General features: G+C 36.0%; 1 protein-coding gene across 1 annotated transcript; it reads left to right on the top strand.

Moving 5' to 3' along the window:
• Positions 1 to 13,806: 13,806 nt before the first annotated feature.
• LOC104112025 (serine carboxypeptidase-like 51) lies at positions 13,807 to 20,327 on the top strand. Its single transcript, XM_009621847.4, has 13 exons — positions 13,807 to 14,187; positions 14,612 to 14,706; positions 14,851 to 14,958; positions 15,719 to 15,959; positions 16,285 to 16,328; positions 16,440 to 16,507; positions 16,617 to 16,722; positions 16,809 to 17,008; positions 17,113 to 17,182; positions 17,408 to 17,458; positions 17,628 to 17,680; positions 17,876 to 18,008; positions 19,998 to 20,327. The coding sequence occupies exons 1-13, from the start codon at positions 14,040 to 14,042 to the stop codon at positions 20,070 to 20,072; spliced, it is 1,392 nt and encodes a 463-aa protein (XP_009620142.1). The 5' UTR covers positions 13,807 to 14,039; the 3' UTR covers positions 20,073 to 20,327.
• The last annotated feature ends 336 nt before the right edge of the window (positions 20,328 to 20,663 follow it).

Below are 20,663 nucleotides of genomic sequence, written 5' to 3'. Positions count from 1 at the left end.
GACTTGGGAGTTGCTGATTTAATTCTGGGAATTAAGATCAATAAGACTCCTCAAGGTCTGGCATTGTCACAATCTCATTATATTAAGACAGTACTTGAAAAATTCAAGCACTTGGGCTTTAAAGTTGCAAAGACTCCAATTGACGTGAATCTTGCATTAGCAAAGAACAAAGGCCAAAGCATATCACAATTGGATTATGCTCGTGTATTGGGATGTTTAATGTATATCATGAATTGTACACGACCAGACATAGCTTGTGCTATAAGTAAACTGAGTCGATATACGAGCAATCCAGGCCAATCTCATTGGATGGCAATGAAACGAGTTTTGGGATATTTAGAACATACCCAGAACTTTGAATTGCACTACAGTAATTTCCCTGCGGTGATTGAGGGATACTGTGATGCAAATTGGATCACCGGTTCAACTGATTCTAAGTCCACAAGTGGATATGTATTCACTATTGGTGGAGGAGCGGTATCTTGGAAGTCGTCCAAACAAACATGTATTGCCCGCTCTACAATGGAGGCTGAATTCATAGCCTTAGATAAAGCCGGTGAAGAAGCTGAATGGCTCCGGAATTTCTTGGAAGACATTCCATTTTGGCCCAAACCGTTGGCACCAATATGCATACATTGTGATAGTCAAGCGGCAATTGGAAGGGCTGGGAGCGTCATGTATAACGGTAAATCTCGTCATATACGACGAAGACATAAAACCGTTAGGCAATTACTCTCTAGAGGAATTATCACAATTGACTATGTAAAGTCAAGTGATAATGTGTCGGATCCACTTACAAAAGGCCTAACTAGAGAGGTAGTTGAGAAATCATCAAGTGGAATGGGGCTATGGCCGAGAACAAGTCATTGTGGCGGTAACTCTACCTAGAAGACTGGAGATCCCAAGATCTAGGTTCAAAGAGATCAAACAAAGTCATTAATGACGGTTCAACATTGTCAAATAAAATTTTAGTCCATTCTCGTGATGAGACAATGTTCAGTACCAAGGATAAAGCATTAAGGCTTTTTAATGATTTCTAAATTTGATACGGGGTATATCAAATAGTGTATCTACAGGATGACACGTTTAGGAATCACCTATTTAAGTGTGAAGTGTGAGCCGCTTCAAGGAGAACTTTGTAAGGCCAGTTCTCTACGCACTTATGAAACCAGGCGGTGTTCATGGCTGAAACGAACACAACAATGAGAACCAAAGACGGTTAAGGGTTGATTGTGTGACTTATGGTTGTCTAGGTATACACCAAAGATCGACGGTTCAAAGATATCAAATCTACCGATTGACCGAGTATATCCGACATAAGTTTACTACGGAAAGTTCAAAGGGAAACCTACTTATCCAGATGCAATTAATCCTTGCTTGTAAATCACACAGTTTTTCATGCATACTTCCGTGATATAGCCATTCCCCATTCATGTGGGGGATTGTTGAGGTTTTATTTTTAAGATGTAATATTCTTAAAATGAGGGTGAATGGGAAATGGAGGGAAAATGAAATTTTGAGTAAAATTTTAAGTTTCCCCTCTTAACAATGAGACATTGTCCCATATTGGAAGTGGAAGACATTTTTGGTGGGTATATATATAATTGCTCTTCTTGTAGCTCTTAAAGAGTTAAGAAGAAAGCAAGCCTCGCGCCGTCGTCGTCGCTCGCTCGCTCGGCTCGGCTTCGGCTACGGCTACGGCTACGGCTTCGGCTTCGGCTTCGGCTTCGGCTTCGGATTCGGATTCGGATTTGGATTTGGATTTGGATTTGGTCAAATGATCGATTGATTGATTAATTTTTTGGACCAAATTTATTTGTTAATAGTAAATATTAACGTAAGATTATCCGTATTTGTAACGGATATTTTCCAATCCGTGTATTGATAATTTGGCAGCCGGATAATGGTCTTCCCACCATGAAGTGCTTGCTCCACAAACATGTAATGCTTGCTCCACCATGAAGGGTGGACGTTTGGTCTTGCACTCCTTCTTGGCTGCTATATATATGAGCAGCAAATGTTGAAGAAAGATACTCAACTCAACATACAATTCGCTCAACAAATTGGCTATACATTGCATTCCTTCCTCTCAGAACTTCCATACGTTTTTCTGAGTATATACTCCTTCGTTCTGCATTATTTTTTAACTTCAAACAAAGCAACTGTAAGTGTGATTTGCTACCGGCCGAAACACTGGGGTTTGAAGTACCGCTACACCAGTGTGTTATTCGTTCTATCCTGGGAGGAAATAATCCATTACCTTGGGTACTAGGAGGGGATTAAATTCCTTAAGGAAACACTGTGAATTCAGTGGGCTCGAATTTATTATTATTGTTTCATTACGTTAACTTATATTTTGCAGAATTAATATTTACAAATACAGCAATATTGACCGGGAATAACAATCTTAAGGAATTTAGTATTTATTTCTGTACTTGTGTTATTCTTATTATTCTGCAAACTAAAACCTTTGTGGTTTGTGTACTCCCGTTTTGGAGAGTAAAGCCTTCATGGCGTTTTGTTGGAGATTAAAATCTACGTGATTTTTACTCCAGTTTGAAAAACGTGTATTAAACGTTTGTTTGTGTCATTCTTTTACAGAAAAGATGATGACTGAAAACGAAAACCAAGCTGTTCCGATGGCGACTGCCAACGCAACGACAAGCCGAACACCGGCGTTGGCACCGGCAGAAAAACCCGGAAAATTTTCCGGGATTGATTTCAAACGCTGGCAGCAGAAGATGTTCTTCTACTTAACTACGTTATGTCTACAGAAGTTCATCAAGGAAGATGTTCCTGATCTGCCGGATAAAACTCCAGATAATGAACGCTTTCTCGTGATTGAAGCGTGGAAGCATTCTGATTTTTTATGCAAGAATTATATTCTTAGCGGACTGGATGATAATCTGTATAATGTATACAGTAGCATGGAGACATCCAAAGAATTATGGAATGCGCTTGAAAAGAAATATAAGACTGAAGATGCCGGGATGAAGAAATTCGTTGCCGCAAAATTTCTGGACTACAAAATGATAGATAGCAAGTCTGTTATTACTCAAGTCCAGGAATTGCAAGTGATTATTCATGATCTACTTGCTGAAGGTCTTGTAATCAACGAAGCATTCCAAGTAGCAGCAATGATTGAGAAGTTGCCTCCGTTGTGGAAGGACTTCAAAAATTATTTGAAACACAAACGAAAGGAAATGTCCCTTGAAGATCTCATTGTTCGGTTGAGAATCGAAGAGGACAATAAAGCTGCTGAAAGGAGAGGCCGTGGAAATTCAACAATAATGGGAGCAAATATTGTTGAAGCTAACAAAAAGAGGAAGAAGGCTTCTGGTCCGAAATACAACCCAAGCAAGAAGCGGTTCAGTGGAAACTGCTACAACTGTGGGAAAACCGGACACAAATCTACGGAGTGTCGTGCTCCGAAGAAAGACAAGAAAAGGGGTCAAGCAAACATGGTAGTAAACCATGATGATGTTGATAACTTGTGTGCCATGCTCTCTGAATGTAACTTGGTGGGAAATCCTAAACTGTGGTGGTTTGATTCAGGAGCCACTCGCCATGTTTGTGCAGTTAGAGAGGCTTTTGCTACCTATGCTCTTGCTGAACCCGGAGAGACAGTTTATATGGGAAATGCTTCAACAGCAAAAGTTGAAGGATATGGGAAGGTATTTCTAAAAATGACTTCTGGCAAGGTCATGACTTTGAACAATGTCCTTCATGTTCCCGAAATGAGAAAGAATTTAGTCTCTACTGGACTTCTTGTTAAGCACGGTTTTAAGTGCATTTTTGTATCCAACAAGGTTGTAATTAGTAAGAATGGAATATTTGTGGGAAAAGGTTACCTCACCGAGGGCCTTTTCAATCTAAATATAATGGTTGTTGAAAATAATAATAATATTTCAGCTTCTTCTTACTTACTTGAGTCAAATGATTTATGGCATGTACGTTTGGGTCATGTCAATTATAAAACCTTGCGGAAAATGATTAACTTGGAAGTACTGCCCAAGTTTGAATGCGAAAAATCAAAATGTCAAATATGTGTGGAATCTAAGTATGTTAAACATCCTTATAAGTCAGTTGAAAGGAATTCAAATCCTTTAGACTTAATTCACACAGATATTTGTGACATGAAGTCAATACCATCTCGCGGTGGAAAGAAGTATTTCATAACTTTTATTGACGATGGTACTCGATATTGCTATGTTTACTTACTGAATAGTAAAGATGAAGCAATAGACGCATTCAGGCAATACAAAAATGAAGTTGAAACGCAACTTAACAAGAAAGTAAAAATGATAAGAAGTGATAGGGGTGGTGAATATGAATCTCCTTTTGAAGAAATATGTTTAGAATATGGAATTATTCATCAAACAACAGCCCCTTACACGCCCCAATCTAATGGGATTGCGGAAAGAAAGAATCGCACATTAAAGGAGATGATGAATGCGTTGTTGATAAGTTCTGGTTTGCCACAGAACTTGTGGGGGGAAGCCATTCTTACGGCTAATCGAATATTAAATCGAGTGCTCCATAGTAAAACACAATCCATTCCATATAAACAATGGAAAGTAAGGAAGCCCAACTTGAATTATTTTAAAGTGTGAGGGTGTTTGGCAAAAATGCAAGTTCCTAAACCCAAAAGAGTAAAGATAGGACCGAAAACCGTTGATTGTGTTTTCATAGGATATGCGACAAATAGTAAAGCATATCGATTTCTGGTTCATAAATCAGAAAATCCCGACATTCATAATAATACGGTTATAGAATCTGATAATGCTGAGTTCTTTGAAAATATATATCCGTATAAAAAGGAATGTGAGTCGTTTGGTGAAGGATCTAAACGACCTCGGGAGGAAACAAAAGAAAGTACATGTAATCAGGAGAATCCAAGACGTAGTAAACGTCAAAGAACGTCTACTTCATTTGGACCAGATTTTGTGACTTTCTTATTGGAGAATGAGCTTCAAACATTTAAAGAAGCTATGACTTCTTCGGAATCATTGTTATGGAAAGAGGCAGTCAATAGTGAAATAGAATTCATATTGAACAACCATACATGGGAATTGGTTGATCTTCCTCCTGGAAATAAACCTTTGGGTTCTAAATGGATTTTTAAGAGAAAAATCAAAGATGATGGCACTATTGATAAATTCAAGGCAAGACTCGTAGTCAAAGGGTATAGACAACGAGAAGGTCTAGACTACTTTGATACATACTCTCCAGTTACAAGAATTACGTCCATACGGATGTTAGTAGCATTAGCTGCAGTGTATGGTCTTGAAATTCATCAAATGGATGTTAAGACGGCCTTCTTAAATGGAGAGTTGGAGGAAGAAATTTACATGGAACAACCTGAAGGGTTTGTGGTTCCAGGTAAAGAAAAGAAGGTATGTAGACTTGTTAAGTCTCTTTACGGACTAAAACAAGCACCCAAACAATGGCATGCGAAATTTGACCAAACAATGTTGTCAAATGGTTTTAAGATAAATGAATGTGATAAATGTGTGTACATTAAAAATGTTCCAAATCACATAGTCATTGTTTGCCTATATGTGGATGATATGCTGATAATGAGTAATGACATTGCCAACATAAATGCTACTAAGCGTATGCTCAATAGCAAGTTTGATATGAAAGACTTGGGAGTTGCTGATTTAATTCTGGGAATTAAGATCAATAAGACTCCTCAAGGTCTGGCATTGTCACAATCTCATTATATTAAGACAGTACTTGAAAAATTCAAGCACTTGGGCTTTAAAGTTGCAAAGACTCCAATTGACGTGAATCTTGCATTAGCAAAGAACAAAGGCCAAAGCATATCACAATTGGATTATGCTCGTGTATTGGGATGCTTAATGTATATCATGAATTGTACACGACCAGATATAGCTTGTGCTATAAGTAAACTGAGTCGATATACGAGCAATCCAGGCCAATCTCATTGGATGGCAATGAAACGAGTTTTGGGATATTTAGAACATACCCAGAACTTTGAATTGCACTACAGTAATTTTCCTGCGGTGATTGAGGGATACTGTGATGCAAATTGGATCACCGGTTCAACTGATTCTAAGTCCACGAGTGGATATGTATTCACTATTGGTGGAGGAGCGGTATCTTGGAAGTCGTCCAAACAAACATGTATTGCCCGCTCTACAATGGAGGCTGAATTCATAGCCTTAGATAAAGCCGGTGAAGAAGCTGAATGGCTCCGGAATTTCTTGGAAGACATTCCATTTTGGCCCAAACCGTTGGCACCAATATGCATACATTGTGATAGTCAAGCGGCAATTGGAAGGGCTGGGAGCGTTATGTATAACGGTAAATCTCGTCATATACGACGAAGACATAAAACTGTTAGGCAATTACTCTCTAGAGGAATTATCACAATTGACTATGTAAAGTCAAGTGATAATGTGTCGGATCCACTTACAAAAGGCCTAACTAGAGAGGTAGTTGAGAAATCATCAAGGGGAATGGGGCTATGGCCGAGAACAAGTCATTGTGGCGGTAACTCTACCTAGAAGACTGGAGATCCCAAGATCTAGGTTCAAGGAGATCAAACAAAGTCATTAATGACGGTTCAACATTGTCAAATAAAATTTTAGTCCATTCTCGTGATGAGACAATGTTCAGTACCAAGGATAAAGCATTAAGGCTTTTTAATGATTTCTAAATTTGATACGGGGTATATCAAATAGTGTATCTACAGGATGACACGTTTAGGAATCACCTATTTAAGTGTGAAGTGTGAGCCGCTTCAAGGAGAACTTTGTAAGGCCAGTTCTCTACGCACTTATGAAACCAGGCGGTGTTCATGGCTGAAACGAACACAACAATGAGAACCAAAGACGGTTAAGGGTTGATTGTGTGACTTATGGTTGTCTAGGTATACACCAAAGATCGACGGTTCAAAGATATCAAATCTACCGATTGACCGAGTATATCCGACATAAGTTTACTACGGAAAGTTCAAAGGGAAACCTACTTATCCAGATGCAATTAATCCTTGCTTGTAAATCACACAGTTTTTCATGCATACTTCCGTGATATAGCCATTCCCCATTCATGTGGGGGATTGTTGAGGTTTTATTTTAAGATGTAATATTCTTAAAATGAGGGTGAATGGGAAATGGAGGGAAAATGAAATTTTGAGTAAAATTTTAAGTTTCCCCCTCTTAACAATGAGACATTGTCCCATATTGGAAGTGGAAGACATTTTTGGTGGGTATATATATAATTGCTCTTCTTGTAGCTCTTAAAGAGTTAAGAAGAAAGCAAGCCTCGCGCCGTCGTCGTCGCTCGCTCGCTCGGCTCGGCTTCGGCTACGGCTACGGCTACGGCTTCGGCTTCGGCTTCGGCTTCGGCTTCGGATTTGGATTTGGATTTGGATTTGGATTTGGATTTGGTCAAATGATCGATTGATTGATTAATTTTTTGGACCAAATTTATTTGTTAATAGTAAATATTAACGTAAGATTATCCGTATTTGTAACGGATATTTTCCAATCCGTGTATTGATAATTTGGCAGCCGGATAATGGTCTTCCCACCATGAAGTGCTTGCTCCACAAACATGTAATGCTTGCTCCACCATGAAGGGTGGACGTTTGGTCTTGCACTCCTTCTTGGCTGCTATATATATGAGCAGCAAATGTTGAAGAAAGATACTCAACTCAACATACAATTCGCTCAACAAATTGGCTATACATTGCATTCCTTCCTCTCAGAACTTCCATACGTTTTTCTGAGTATATACTCCTTCGTTCTGCATTATTTTTTAACTTCAAACAAAGCAACTGTAAGTGTGATTTGCTACCGGCCGAAACACTGGGGTTTGAAGTACCGCTACACCAGTGTGTTATTCGTTCTATCCTGGGAGGAAATAATCCATTACCTTGGGTACTAGGAGGGGATTAAATTCCTTAAGGAAACACTGTGAATTCAGTGGGCTCGAATTTATTATTATTGTTTCATTACGTTAACTTATATTTTGCAGAATTAATATTTACAAATACAGCAATATTGACCGGGAATAACAATCTTAAGGAATTTAGTATTTATTTCTGTACTTGTGTTATTCTTATTATTCTGCAAACTAAAACCTTTGTGGTTTGTGTACTCCCGTTTTGGAGAGTAAAGCCTTCGTGGCGTTTTGTTGGAGATTAAAATCTACGTGATTTTTACTCCAGTTTGAAAAACGTGTATTAAACGTTTATTTGTGTCATTCTTTTACAGAAAAGATGATGACTGAAAATGAAAACCAAGCTGTTCCGATGGCGACTGCCAACGCAACGACAAGCCGAACACCGGCGTTGGCACCGGCAGAAAAACCCGGAAAATTTTCCGGGATTGATTTCAAACGCTGGCAGCAGAAGATGTTCTTCTACTTAACTACGTTATGTCTACAGAAGTTCATCAAGGAAGATGTTCCTGATCTGCCGGATAAAACTCCAGATAATGAACGCTTTCTCGTGATTGAAGCGTGGAAGCATTCTGATTTTTTATGCAAGAATTATATTCTTAGCGGACTGGATGATAATCTGTATAATGTATACAGTAGCATGGAGACATCCAAAGAATTGTGGAATGCGCTTGAAAAGAAATATAAGACTGAAGATGCCGGGATGAAGAAATTCGTTGCCGCAAAATTTCTGGACTACAAAATGATAGATAGCAAGTCTGTTATTACTCAAGTCCAGGAATTGCAAGTGATTATTCATGATCTACTTGCTGAAGGTCTTGTAATCAACGAAGCATTCCAAGTAGCAGCAATGATTGAGAAGTTGCCTCCGTTGTGGAAGGACTTCAAAAATTATTTGAAACACAAACGAAAGGAAATGTCCCTTGAAGATCTCATTGTTCGGTTGAGAATCGAAGAGGACAATAAAGCTGCTGAAAGGAGAGGCCGTGGAAATTCAACAATAATGGGAGCAAATATTGTTGAAGCTAACAAAAAGAGGAAGAAGGCTTCTGGTCCGAAATACAACCCAAGCAAGAAGCGGTTCAGTGGAAACTGCTACAACTGTGGAAAAATCGGACACAAATCTACGGAGTGTCGTGCTCCGAAGAAAGACAAGAAAAGTGGTCAAGCAAACATGGTAGTAAAGCATGATGATGTTGATAACTTGTGTGCCATGCTCTCTGAATGTAACTTGGTGGGAAATCCTAAACTGTGGTGGTTTGATTCAGGAGCCACTCGTCATGTTTGTGCAGTTAGAGAGGCTTTTGCTACCTATGCTCTTGCTAAACCCGGAGAGACAGTTTATATGAGAAATGCTTCAACAGCAAAAGTTGAAGGATATGGGAAGGTATTTCTAAAAATGACTTCTGGCAAGGTCATGACTTTGAACAATGTCCTTCATGTTCCCGAAATGAGAAAGAATTTAGTCTCTACTGGACTTCTTGTTAAGCACGGTTTTAAGTGCGTTTTTGTATCCAACAAGGTTGTAATTAGTAAGAATGGAATATTTGTGGGAAAAGGTTACCTCACCGAGGGCCTTTTCAATCTAAATGTAATGGTTGTTGAAAATAATAATAATATTTCAGCTTCTTCTTACTTACTTGAGTCAAATGATTTATGGCATGTACGTTTGGGTCATGTCAATTATAAAACCTTGCGGAAAATGATTAACTTGGAAGTACTGCCCAAGTTTGAATGCGAAAAATCAAAATGTCAAATATGTGTGGAATCTAAGTATGTTAAACATCCTTATAAGTCAGTTGAAAGGAATTCAAATCCTTTAGACTTAATTCACACAGATATTTGTGACATGAAGTCAATACCATCTCGCGGTGGAAAGAAGTATTTCATAACTTTTATTGACGATGGTACTCGATATTGCTATGTTTACTTACTGAATAGTAAAGATGAAGCAATAGACGCATTCAGGCAATACAAAAATGAAGTTGAAACGCAACTTAACAAGAAAGTAAAAATGATAAGAAGTGATAGGGGTGGTGAATATGAATCTCCTTTTGAAGAAATATGTTTAGAATATGGAATTATTCATCAAACAACAGCCCTTTACACGCCCCAATCTAATGGGATTGCGGAAAGAAAGAATCGCACATTAAAGGAGATGATGAATGCGTTGTTGATAAGTTCTGGTTTGCCACAGAACTTGTGGGGGGAAGCCATTCTTACGGCTAATCGAATATTAAATCGAGTGCCCCATAGCAAAACACAATCCATTCCTTATGAACAATGGAAAGGAAGGAAGCCCAACTTGAATTATTTTAAAGTGTGGGGGTGTTTGGCAAAAGTGCAAGTTCCTAAACCCAAAAGGGTAAAGATAGGACCGAAAACCGTTGATTGTGTTTTCATAGGATATGCGACAAATAGTAAAGCATATCGATTTCTGGTTCATAAATCAGAAAATCCCGACATTCATAATAATACGGTTATAGAATCAGATAATGCTGAGTTTTTTGAAAATATATATCCGTATAAAAAGGAATGTGAGTCGTTTGGTAAAGGATCTAAACGACCTCGGGAAGAAACAAAAGAAAGTACATGTAATCAGGAGAATCCAAGACGTAGTAAACGTCAAAGAACGTCTACTTCATTTGGACCAGATTTTGTGACTTTCTTATTGGAGAATGAGCCTCAAACATTTAAAGAAGCTATGACTTCTTCGGAATCATTGTTTTGGAAAGAGGCAGTCAATAGTGAAATAGAATCCATATTGAACAACCATACATGAGAATTGGTTGATCTTCCTCCTGGAAATAAACTTTTGGGTTCTAAATGGATTTTTAAGAGAAAAATCAAAGATGATGGCACTATTGATAAATTCAAGGCAAGACTCGTAGTCAAAGGGTATAGACAACGAGAAGGTCTAGACTACTTTGATACATACTCCCAGTTACAAGAATTACGTCCATACGGATGTTAGTAGCATTAGCTGCAGTGTATGGTCTTGAAATTCATCAAATGGATGTTAAGACGGCCTTCTTAAATGGAGAGTTGGAGGAAGAAATTTACATGGAACAACCTGAATGGTTTGTGGTTCCAGGTAAAGAAAAGAAGGTATGTAGACTTGTTAAGTCTCTTTACGGACTAAAACAAGCACCCAAACAATGGCATGCAAAATTTGACCAAACAATGTTGTCAAATGATTTTAAGATAAATGAATGTGATAAATGCGTGTACATTAAAAATGTTCCAAATCACATAGTCATTGTTTGCCTATATGTGGATGATATGTTGATAATGAGTAATGACATTGCCAACATAAATGCTACTAAGCGTATGCTCAATAGCAAGTTTGATATGAAAGACTTGGGAGTTGCTGATTTAATTCTGGGAATTAAGATCAATAAGACTCCTCAAGGTCTGGCATTGTCACAATCTCATTATATTAAGACAGTACTTGAAAAATTCAAGCACTTGGGCTTTAAAGTTGCAAAGACTCCAATTGACGTGAATCTTGCATTAGCAAAGAACAAAGGCCAAAGCATATCACAATTGGATTATGCTCGTGTATTGGGATGCTTAATGTATATCATGAATTGTACACGACCAGACATAGCTTGTGCTATAAGTAAACTGAGTCGATATACGAGCAATCCAGGCCAATCTCATTGGATGGCAATGAAACGAGTTTTGGGATATTTAGAACATACCCAGAACTTTGAATTGCACTACAGTAATTTCCCTGCGGTGATTGAGGGATACTGTGATGCAAATTGGATCACCGGTTCAACTGATTCTAAGTCCACAAGTGGATATGTATTCACTATTGGTGGAGGAGCGGTATCTTGGAAGTCGTCCAAACAAACATGTATTGCCCGCTCTACAATGGAGGCTGAATTCATAGCCTTAGATAAAGCCGGTGAAGAAGCTGAATGGCTCCGGAATTTCTTGGAAGACATTCCATTTTGGCCCAAACCGTTGGCACCAATATGCATACATTGTGATAGTCAAGTGGCAATTGGAAGGGCTGGGAGCGTCATGTATAACGGTAAATCTCGTCATATACGACGAAGACATAAAACCGTTAGGCAATTACTCTCTAGAGGAATTATCACAATTGACTATGTAAAGTCAAGTGATAATATGTCGGATCCACTTACAAAAGGTCTAACTAGAGAGGTAGTTGAGAAATCATCAAGGGGAATGGGGCTATGGCCGAGAACAAGTCATTGTGGCGGTAACTCTACCTAGAAGACTAGAGATCCCAAGATCTAGGTTCAAAGAGATCAAATAAAGTCATTAATGACGGTTCAACATTGTCAAATAAAATTTTAGTCCATTCTCGTGATGAGACAATGTTCAGTACCAAGGATAAAGCATTAAGACTTTTTAATGATTTCTAAATTTGATACGGGGTATATCAAATAGTGTATCTACAGGATGACACGTTTAGGAATCACCTATTTAAGTGTGAAGTGTGAGCCGCTTCAAGGAGAACTTTGTAAGGCCAGTTCTCTACGCACTTATGAAACCAGGCGGTGTTCATGGCTGAAACGAACACAACAATGAGAACCAAAGACGGTTAAGGGTTGATTGTGTGACTTATGGTTGTCTAGGTATACACCAAAAATCGACGGTTCAAAGATATCAAATCTACCGATTGACCGAGTATATCCGACATAAGTTTACTACGGAAAGTTCAAAGGGAAACCTACTTATCCAGATGCAATTAATCCTTGCTTGTAAATCACACAGTTTTTCATGCATACTTCCGTGATATAGCCATTCCCCATTCATGTGGGGGATTGTTGAGGTTTTATTTTTTAAGATGTAATATTCTTAAAATGAGGGTGAATGGGAAATGGAGGAAAAATGAAATTTTGAGTAAAATTTTAAGTTTCCCCCTCTTAACAATGAGACATTGTCCCATATTGGAAGTGGAAGACATTTTTGGTGGGTATATATATAATTGCTCTTCTTGTAGCTCTTAAAGAGTTAAGAAGAAAGCAAGCCTCGCGCCGTCGTCGTCGCTCGCTCGCTCGGCTCGGCTTCGGCTACGGCTACGGCTACGGCTTCGGCTTCGGCTTCGGCTTCGGCTTCGGCTTCGGATTCGGATTCGGATTCGGATTTGGATTTGGATTTGGTCAAATGATCGATTGATTGATTAATTTTTTGGACCAAATTTATTTGTTAATAGTAAATATTAACGTAAGATTATCCGTATTTGTAACGGATATTTTCCAATCCGTGTATTGATAATTTGGCAGCCGGATAATGGTCTTCCCACCATGAAGTGCTTGCTCCACAAACATGTAATGCTTGCTCCACCATGAAGGGTGGACGTTTGGTCTTGCACTCCTTCTTGGCTGCTATATATATGAGCAGCAAATGTTGAAGAAAGATACTCAACTCAACATACATTCCCACGGCTCGAACACGTAAAGATTAAGTTTCACAGTAATCTTCAAAAAATGTATTTAGCATGTTTAGCCCAAGAAAAAAATTAGACGCTAATTGATGATATAAAATAATTAGAAGTGTAATTTTTTTAATAGTTTAAATTTTTAGACGATGTGTTTACACAATTCTATCATGTGCAATATTCCAAAAAGTTGGCCATATTGATAAGAATTTTCCTTTGACAGTTGTCTTTAAAAAACAAATGTAAATAAAAAGAGGACTATCAACTTGCACGTCACTCCATAAAAACATTGACGTACAAAGATAGGATAAAATTGACCTATGAACCGTATGGCCAGTTGCTTTGTACATCAAATTCCAATACCAATTAATGAAAGCCTGAGAATATTATTATTACTTCATGTACAGTAAAAGGACAGGTCACAGATATATGAAATAAATACTACTATAGTACTACATTATTGGATTATTATACAACTGAACTCTTTTCTGTAAAGTCAAATTTTTAGTCCTCTTTTTCCCTTTACTACTGCCACTTTTTTTGTTATTTCAGTTATAGACACAGAGAAACTGAGTTTGCATATAAAGACTTTATAAAGGCTTTTTATCAGTCATCAAATTCTCAATTATATTCTCTGGCACTCAGCGTCTTTTTTTCTGTTTATTATTTCTGAATTCCATTTCTTAGGAAAATGGAAATGAAAAAGTCCATTGTTGTTGTATCTCTTATTGTTCCTCTCCTGTTTTTGGTTCCACTTTTTAATGGAGGAATTGGAACAGCCATTGCTGCCAGAAATCAAGATGCTTCAGAATCATGGGGTTATGTTGAAGTTAGACCTAGTAAGTTATAATTTTTTTGGTTTAATTTGCTTTTATGTTATGTTGCTCAAACTTTTTAAAAATACTATAACTTGCATTTCGGATCTTTCGAAAGTAAGTAATGCATTTTTCGAGGATCCGACCAAAGGGCGAAGCTACATATAAAGTGTGGTCAATTCACCACCATTCGTCGAAAAATTACGCGACTTATATAAGTAAAATATTATGTTTTAGAGATATATATAAATATATTAAACACTCTTTGTTGGATACTTTTTTCATTTATTTTAAGTTTGAATACACTTATTAAATTCCTGGCTTCTCCGCTGAATCTGACACGGAAGGCGGCATCATTTTTGGAGAGCTCGAGTAATATAATGTTTATGATCTTGATTTTTTTCTTGTGAGAATTATGAATATTATTGACACTCAAAAAAAAAAACAGAAGCCCACATGTTCTGGTGGTATTACAGAAGTCCATACAGAGTTGAAGATCCAAATAAGCCATGGCCAATAATACTATGGTTACAGGGTGGACCAGTAAGTGCTGCATTATAGAATGTTTAATTATTGTACTTTTTTTCATTAAAGTATTTGCAATTAATGCCTTACATTTTTAGCAGATTGATTAATTAGCTTCATTGGTTTAAGCTGTGAGTATTCTTGGGAATTTAATGTGTATAGGGAGCATCAGGAGTTGGAATTGGTAACTTTCAAGAAGTTGGGCCACTTGACACTAATCTGAAACCTAGGAATTCAACTTGGTTGAGAAAAGCTGATCTTCTCTTTGTAGTAAGTTCAACTGAAACTCCTACCTTTTTTACATTTTTCATTTATTGGTTGTCGAATTTTCAAGCAGATACGGATCCGTGATTTGTTTCGTTCACTCGGGTTTTTTGATTGGTCTATTCTCTATTGAGGTTACTACTTGTTACTTCTTTCTTCTCATTTTTTTTTTAAGCCGATCAACTATCGAAAATAATATTTCTATCTTTTCCAAGTTAGAGGTAAAGTCTGCGTACAAACTATACTCCCCACACCCTACTTAATGAGTTTGTTGCTGCTGTAGTTGTTGTTACAGACGGATCCATAATTTGAAGTTAATGAATTTCTACAACGATCTTAAGTTAATTCTACAGTAATAAATGGGTTTATAGTAAAAAGTTTATAGATATGAATAGATTTATTTACATATATAGAATATAGCAAAAGCTACTAGGTACATGTGAACCCGTAACCGGCCCTCTTTTCAAGACAAGATCTAATATGGGTATTGCGAGTTTAAAAAGGGTAGCCCGGTACACTAAGCTCCCGCTATGCACGGGGTCCGCAAAAAAGCCGGACCACAAGAGTCTATTGTACGCAGTCTTATCTTACATTTTTGCAAGAGACTGTTTACACGACTCGAACCCGTGACCTCCAGGTCACATGAGTATTGCGAGTTTAACTGAATTAATTGCTATTGGCTCGAACAATATATACATATAAGAAAAATAAAAACAAAAAGTATATAGGAGTATATAATTATTCTTTTTTTGGGGGGTAATTGTAGGATAATCCAGTTGGAACAGGATATAGTTTTGTGGAAGACAATAAGCTATTTGTGAAGACAGATGTGGAGGCAGCAACAGATTTGACAACACTATTAATTGAAATTTTTAATAGAAATCAGAGCCTACAACAGAGCCCTATATATATAGTAGCAGAGTCCTATGGAGGAAAATATGCTGTTACTCTTGCACTTTCTGCCCTTAAAGCCATAGAATCTGGCAAATTGAAGCTCAAACTTGGAGGTATATTACTTTACTTTTTATTCGAGTTTAAGTTTTATGTATTTTTAGTGTAAATTATTTACACAACTAAGTCAGTTATAAGATAATTATAGGTAAATCTTTATACTAAATATTAATCGATAAGCATGGTAATTTACGTGTTATTATAAGTTAATCTTTATATTGTTAGTGCATATAACTAAAGTCATTTTATCTTTTGGAGAATACAATAATCTAAAAGGGTCATCTTGAATTTACTAGAAAATATTAAAACCATATTTATTTTGAATTTTATATATCATAATATGGTTGTCTATTGAATATTGTTGCTTTTGTAAAATAATAGGAGTGGCATTGGGTGATAGTTGGATCTCACCTGAAGATTTTGTGGTATGAAACTTGAATTTATTGCTACATTTTCAACTTTATTACATTCCTTTGGAGTGAAGTTTAAACCTTGAATATCTCTTTATTTTTTTTATTTTTTTTTGGAAAATGCAGTTTTCATGGGGTCCTCTTCTGAAAGATGTGTCAAGAATTGATGGGAATGGCCTACAAAAATCAAACAGGTCAATATTTTTTAACTACTATACTATGCAAAAACTCAATTATTTCCTTTTGGTTTTTGCCTTGAATTTTCAGTTCCAATTTTCTAAAAATTCCTAATTCCAAATACAGTGTAGCACTAAAAATAAAGCAGCAAATTAGTGCTGGCCAATATGAAGCTGCAACAAATTCATGGAGAGATCTGGAAAACATCATAAGCGATAATAGTAATTCCGTGGTATAAAGATTTTTTACCTGATTGTGTAAATAAATTTTACAACGTTTGTGCATATAACTTAAACGCGTATTATTAAATAATTGCAGGATTTCTACAATTTCATGTTGGATTCAGGAATGGACCCTTTATCTTTAACAGCTTCTGAATTATCACAAGGAATTTCAATGAAGAGATATTCAAGATATTTGCAATCTTCGAAATTTACTCCTGGTAGTGATGTTGATCTCGACAGCTTAATGAATGGTGCTGTCAAAAAGAAATTGAAAATTATTCCACAAAATGTTCAGTAAGCTTTTATTTCTTAATTTTTTTAAATTATACCATATTTATTTCCCATCTTTATTCTTTTTAAAAAAAGAAAATACAACTAAGTACTGTGTTTATTTGCAGATGGGGAGGACAGTCTGATTCTGTTTTTAATGCCATGTATGGTGATTTTATGAAGCCAAGAATTGATGAGGTTATTTGATTTAAGTACTATTAACTCAATAATTTGATACGAAAACCTAATATTGTCACGTTAAAAATAAAATGAGTAAATACAATTTTCAATACTTCGCTCGTGAGGAAAGGTTCTTGAGGGGGAATCAAAAATTATAAAAGAAAATTTAGGAATTTAAGCATTTCAATTTGAATTTTTGTGTATTTTCTTTGAAAATTTGAACACTTTTTATGTAATGTGCAGGTTGATGAATTATTGGCCAAAGGAGTGAATGTGACAGTATATAATGGGCAAGTAGGGCCCTTCCTAAAGTCTATACATCCTTTCTTCGTATATCATTATATTGATCCCATTTATTTTATTTTGTTAGGAAGAAATTAGATACTTCATAATTTCAATTATAGTTTTTTAATCGATTATAATTACTTATGTATTTTCCGTTTTTTTGTTTTTTTACATGCAGCTTGATCTCATTTGCGCAACCAAGGGAACAGAAGCATGGGTTGAGAAGCTAAAGTAAGAAATAATTTTTTAATTATTTCGTGAAAAAATTAACTTTAGAATAATATTTCAACAATCTTATCTAAGTGCACTAAGTATGACAACATGACACCCTATAGAAGACCCTTTTTGTGTCTATTTGTGTGAATTATTCCCACTTCCATCTATTTGAATGGTCATTTTCATATTAATGATAATCCAAAATGGCAGGTGGGAAGGGCTGAAAACTTTCTTGAAAATGGAAAGAAGTCCAATTTATTGTAAGGGTGACAAAAGTACAAAGGCTTTCACAAAGTCTTACAAGAACCTGCGCTTTTACTGGATTCTTGGAGCTGGCCATTTTGTAAGTAAAATTTGCCCTCTTGATCACATGTTTATTTCCACTTATTATATTGTCTCACCCAATTCTTATTATATTATAAATGCATGTGTAGTACACTTGAAAACTCCCTCCACCCTAATTTATTTGGCTCAGTACAAAGTTTAAAATAAAATAAAATTGTAATCTAAAACAAGGTATAGATATTTATATGCTTTTAAATTATCTCAGAGTAAAATAGCAAGTTAAATTATTTCTAAATAAAAAAGTATGATGCTTTTAGGACAGACAAAAAAAAGTATGATACATAAATTAAGACGGAACACACGGATGACTACTGTAAGGGGTCGTTTGGTTGGAAAGAAGTTATCTCGAGATTAATTATTTCACTTTTTCATGGGGATAAAAAAAAAACTACAATCCTAGGATAACTAATCCCATGATTAATTATACCATAATTTTCTACCAATCAAACATGAGATAACTTTTTCTTAAATTTAATTCCGAAATTAATTATTCCTTATCTCTCGTACCAAATTAGCCCCGACAGGCTTAATAGTTCCATGGTAAATATCTTTCGAAATGTCCTTGTCATCCTACTATCAATCTTGTGACCATTGACTTGTAGAATCACAAGTTCCCTCTTACTTTCATAGTGTGTCAAACTGTCAATCAAATACCTAGAAAACTTGGGGGTTGGTAAACTGCTAGTAAGTCATTTTTTCGGACAATATGGTACACATCCTATTTAATTTTATTTTCTTCCAAAAAAAAAATATATATAGACTTCTTCTTTTAGTTCGTTTGAAAAAGAATTTCATCTTTTTATATTTAATAAATATTTTATTTCAATATTTTCATCTTACTCTGATATGTTATGTTCAAAATCATAAGATTTAGCTGGCATTTTTGATATGTTATGCACGCATTTAACTTTAAAATCACAAAATAACATAATCTTCTTGAGAGGAAATAGGATTCTCACACTTCCCAGAAAATCTTGACCTTAACTTTTCTTGAAGAGAAATTGGACTCTTCATAATTCTTATCTCTTGACATCTTACTAATAACTATGTCTATTTTTTCATATTTCAAACCATTATTTTAAGTAAAATGTATATGATGATATATTCAAACATTTTACTTTTAATAATCGCGCAATTGAAATATAGTTTACTTTACTGAAACAAAGAGAGTATAGTTTTTTAAATGAAAACTTCTTCTTTCATTAATACATCTGTCTCTCTTCTTGAATCTTGCTTGAGCACCATAATCTGGATTGGTCAAACATCTGATATTGGAGAATTATCATTACTTAGAAATTAACGAAGAGAAGAAAAGGAAAGGGAAGATGCAATTTTTCCATCCCTTAGTTTTACTTAACACTAAAAATAGGAAATAAATTGGAGAGAGACGAATATTGTAACAGTTTTTTCTTTTTAAGGAATTTACAACAACAACAACCCAGTATAATCCCACTAGTAGGGTCTGGGGAGGGTAGTGTGTACGCACACCTTACCCCTACCCTGGGGTAGAGAGACTGTTTCCGATAGACCCTCGGCCCCTCTCTCCAAGAACTCTCGACCTTGCTCTTGGGATGACTCGAACTCACAGCTCTTAATTGAAAGTGAAGGATGCTTAACACGAGATCAACCTACTCTAGTTTTGCTCTATTTTTAAGGAAGTTACATAGAATAGAAAGCCAGCTAGTTTTGTTGGTCCCAGTGACCTTTTCTCGAGTAGCTCTACTCACCAAGTTGAAATGTTTTTATATCTGTTGGAATTTGAATCCTAATTTTATAGTAATTTTTACCTCACTTCATTAATTGTTTCTTGCACTCATTTTGTTCTTAAAAAAAGTTGTCCTTCGACAAAATTTATGATTTTAATATACCAGCAGCATGGAGTAGATTTATATATTCTCAAATTGCAGGCACTTAATTGTATTACGTTCATACCATAACAGAAATACGTACAAATAATTTTTATTTTTTTTATTTTTTGTGGAAGCAGGTTCCAGTTGATCAACCTTGTGTGGCATTAGATATGGTTGCCAGCATCACGCAATCACCAGCAGTTTCAAAATGAATAGTAATATACAAAAATCAGGAGAGAAAATGGTGTCAGAATTGTACGAAAGCAAACAATTCCAACAATTAAAAATGAACAATAACGTGTACCCGAAGAAGATTTATAGGTGGGAGATGTAACCAAAAAAAAAGAAAGAAAGGAGAATGAGCTTGAATTTGTGTTAAGAAATTGATTTTTTTTTTTCTTTCAAGAAAGTATTATTATTTGTACAGTTCCATCTAATTAATTTTCAAGTGGTCTTTCGTTTCTTTCTCTGTTGGTTCACCAAATCGATTTTTTTTTTTTTTTTTGCTCATCTTAGTAATCTAAATGGTTTCAGGGTATTTTTGGAGTAAGAGTGCGGTTTTTCCAAAAGAAATTTTTGGAAAAAACAGGAAAGAAAACAAACGTCGTTGGCCTTAGGAATACAATTAATCTACCTCGGTTTTGATCCTAATTTGTGAGTTGATCTTGCTTCATTCTTTGTTCTAAATTGTCTATTTTCATCTTTATGTTTTTTTTCAAAACAGCGTCCCACATTTGTCGTATAGTACCAAAGCCAAGCTCATCCTCTTCTTTTAACGTTTTTCTATGTTGGATTCCAATATT

This window comes from Nicotiana tomentosiformis, chromosome 11, assembly GCF_000390325.3.
Source record: "Nicotiana tomentosiformis chromosome 11, ASM39032v3, whole genome shotgun sequence".
Taxonomy (NCBI): domain Eukaryota; kingdom Viridiplantae; phylum Streptophyta; class Magnoliopsida; order Solanales; family Solanaceae; genus Nicotiana; species Nicotiana tomentosiformis.
Note: the sequence above shows the minus strand (reverse complement) of the source record. Positions and strands in the feature narration are given on the sequence as shown.

What these genes read in the sequence shown, in the direction of transcription:
- LOC104112025 (XM_009621847.4), top strand. Translation starts at nt 14,040, where the DNA reads ATGGAAATGAAAAAGTCCATTGTTGTTGTATCTCTTATTGTTCCTCTC. An exon ending in AAGCTGATCTTCTCTTTGTA is followed by an intron (nt 14,959 to 15,718) that starts GTAAGTTCAACT and finishes GGGTAATTGTAG; the next exon opens with GATAATCCAGTTGGAACAGG. An exon ending in ATTGAAGCTCAAACTTGGAG is followed by an intron (nt 15,960 to 16,284) that starts GTATATTACTTT and finishes GTAAAATAATAG; the next exon opens with GAGTGGCATTGGGTGATAGT.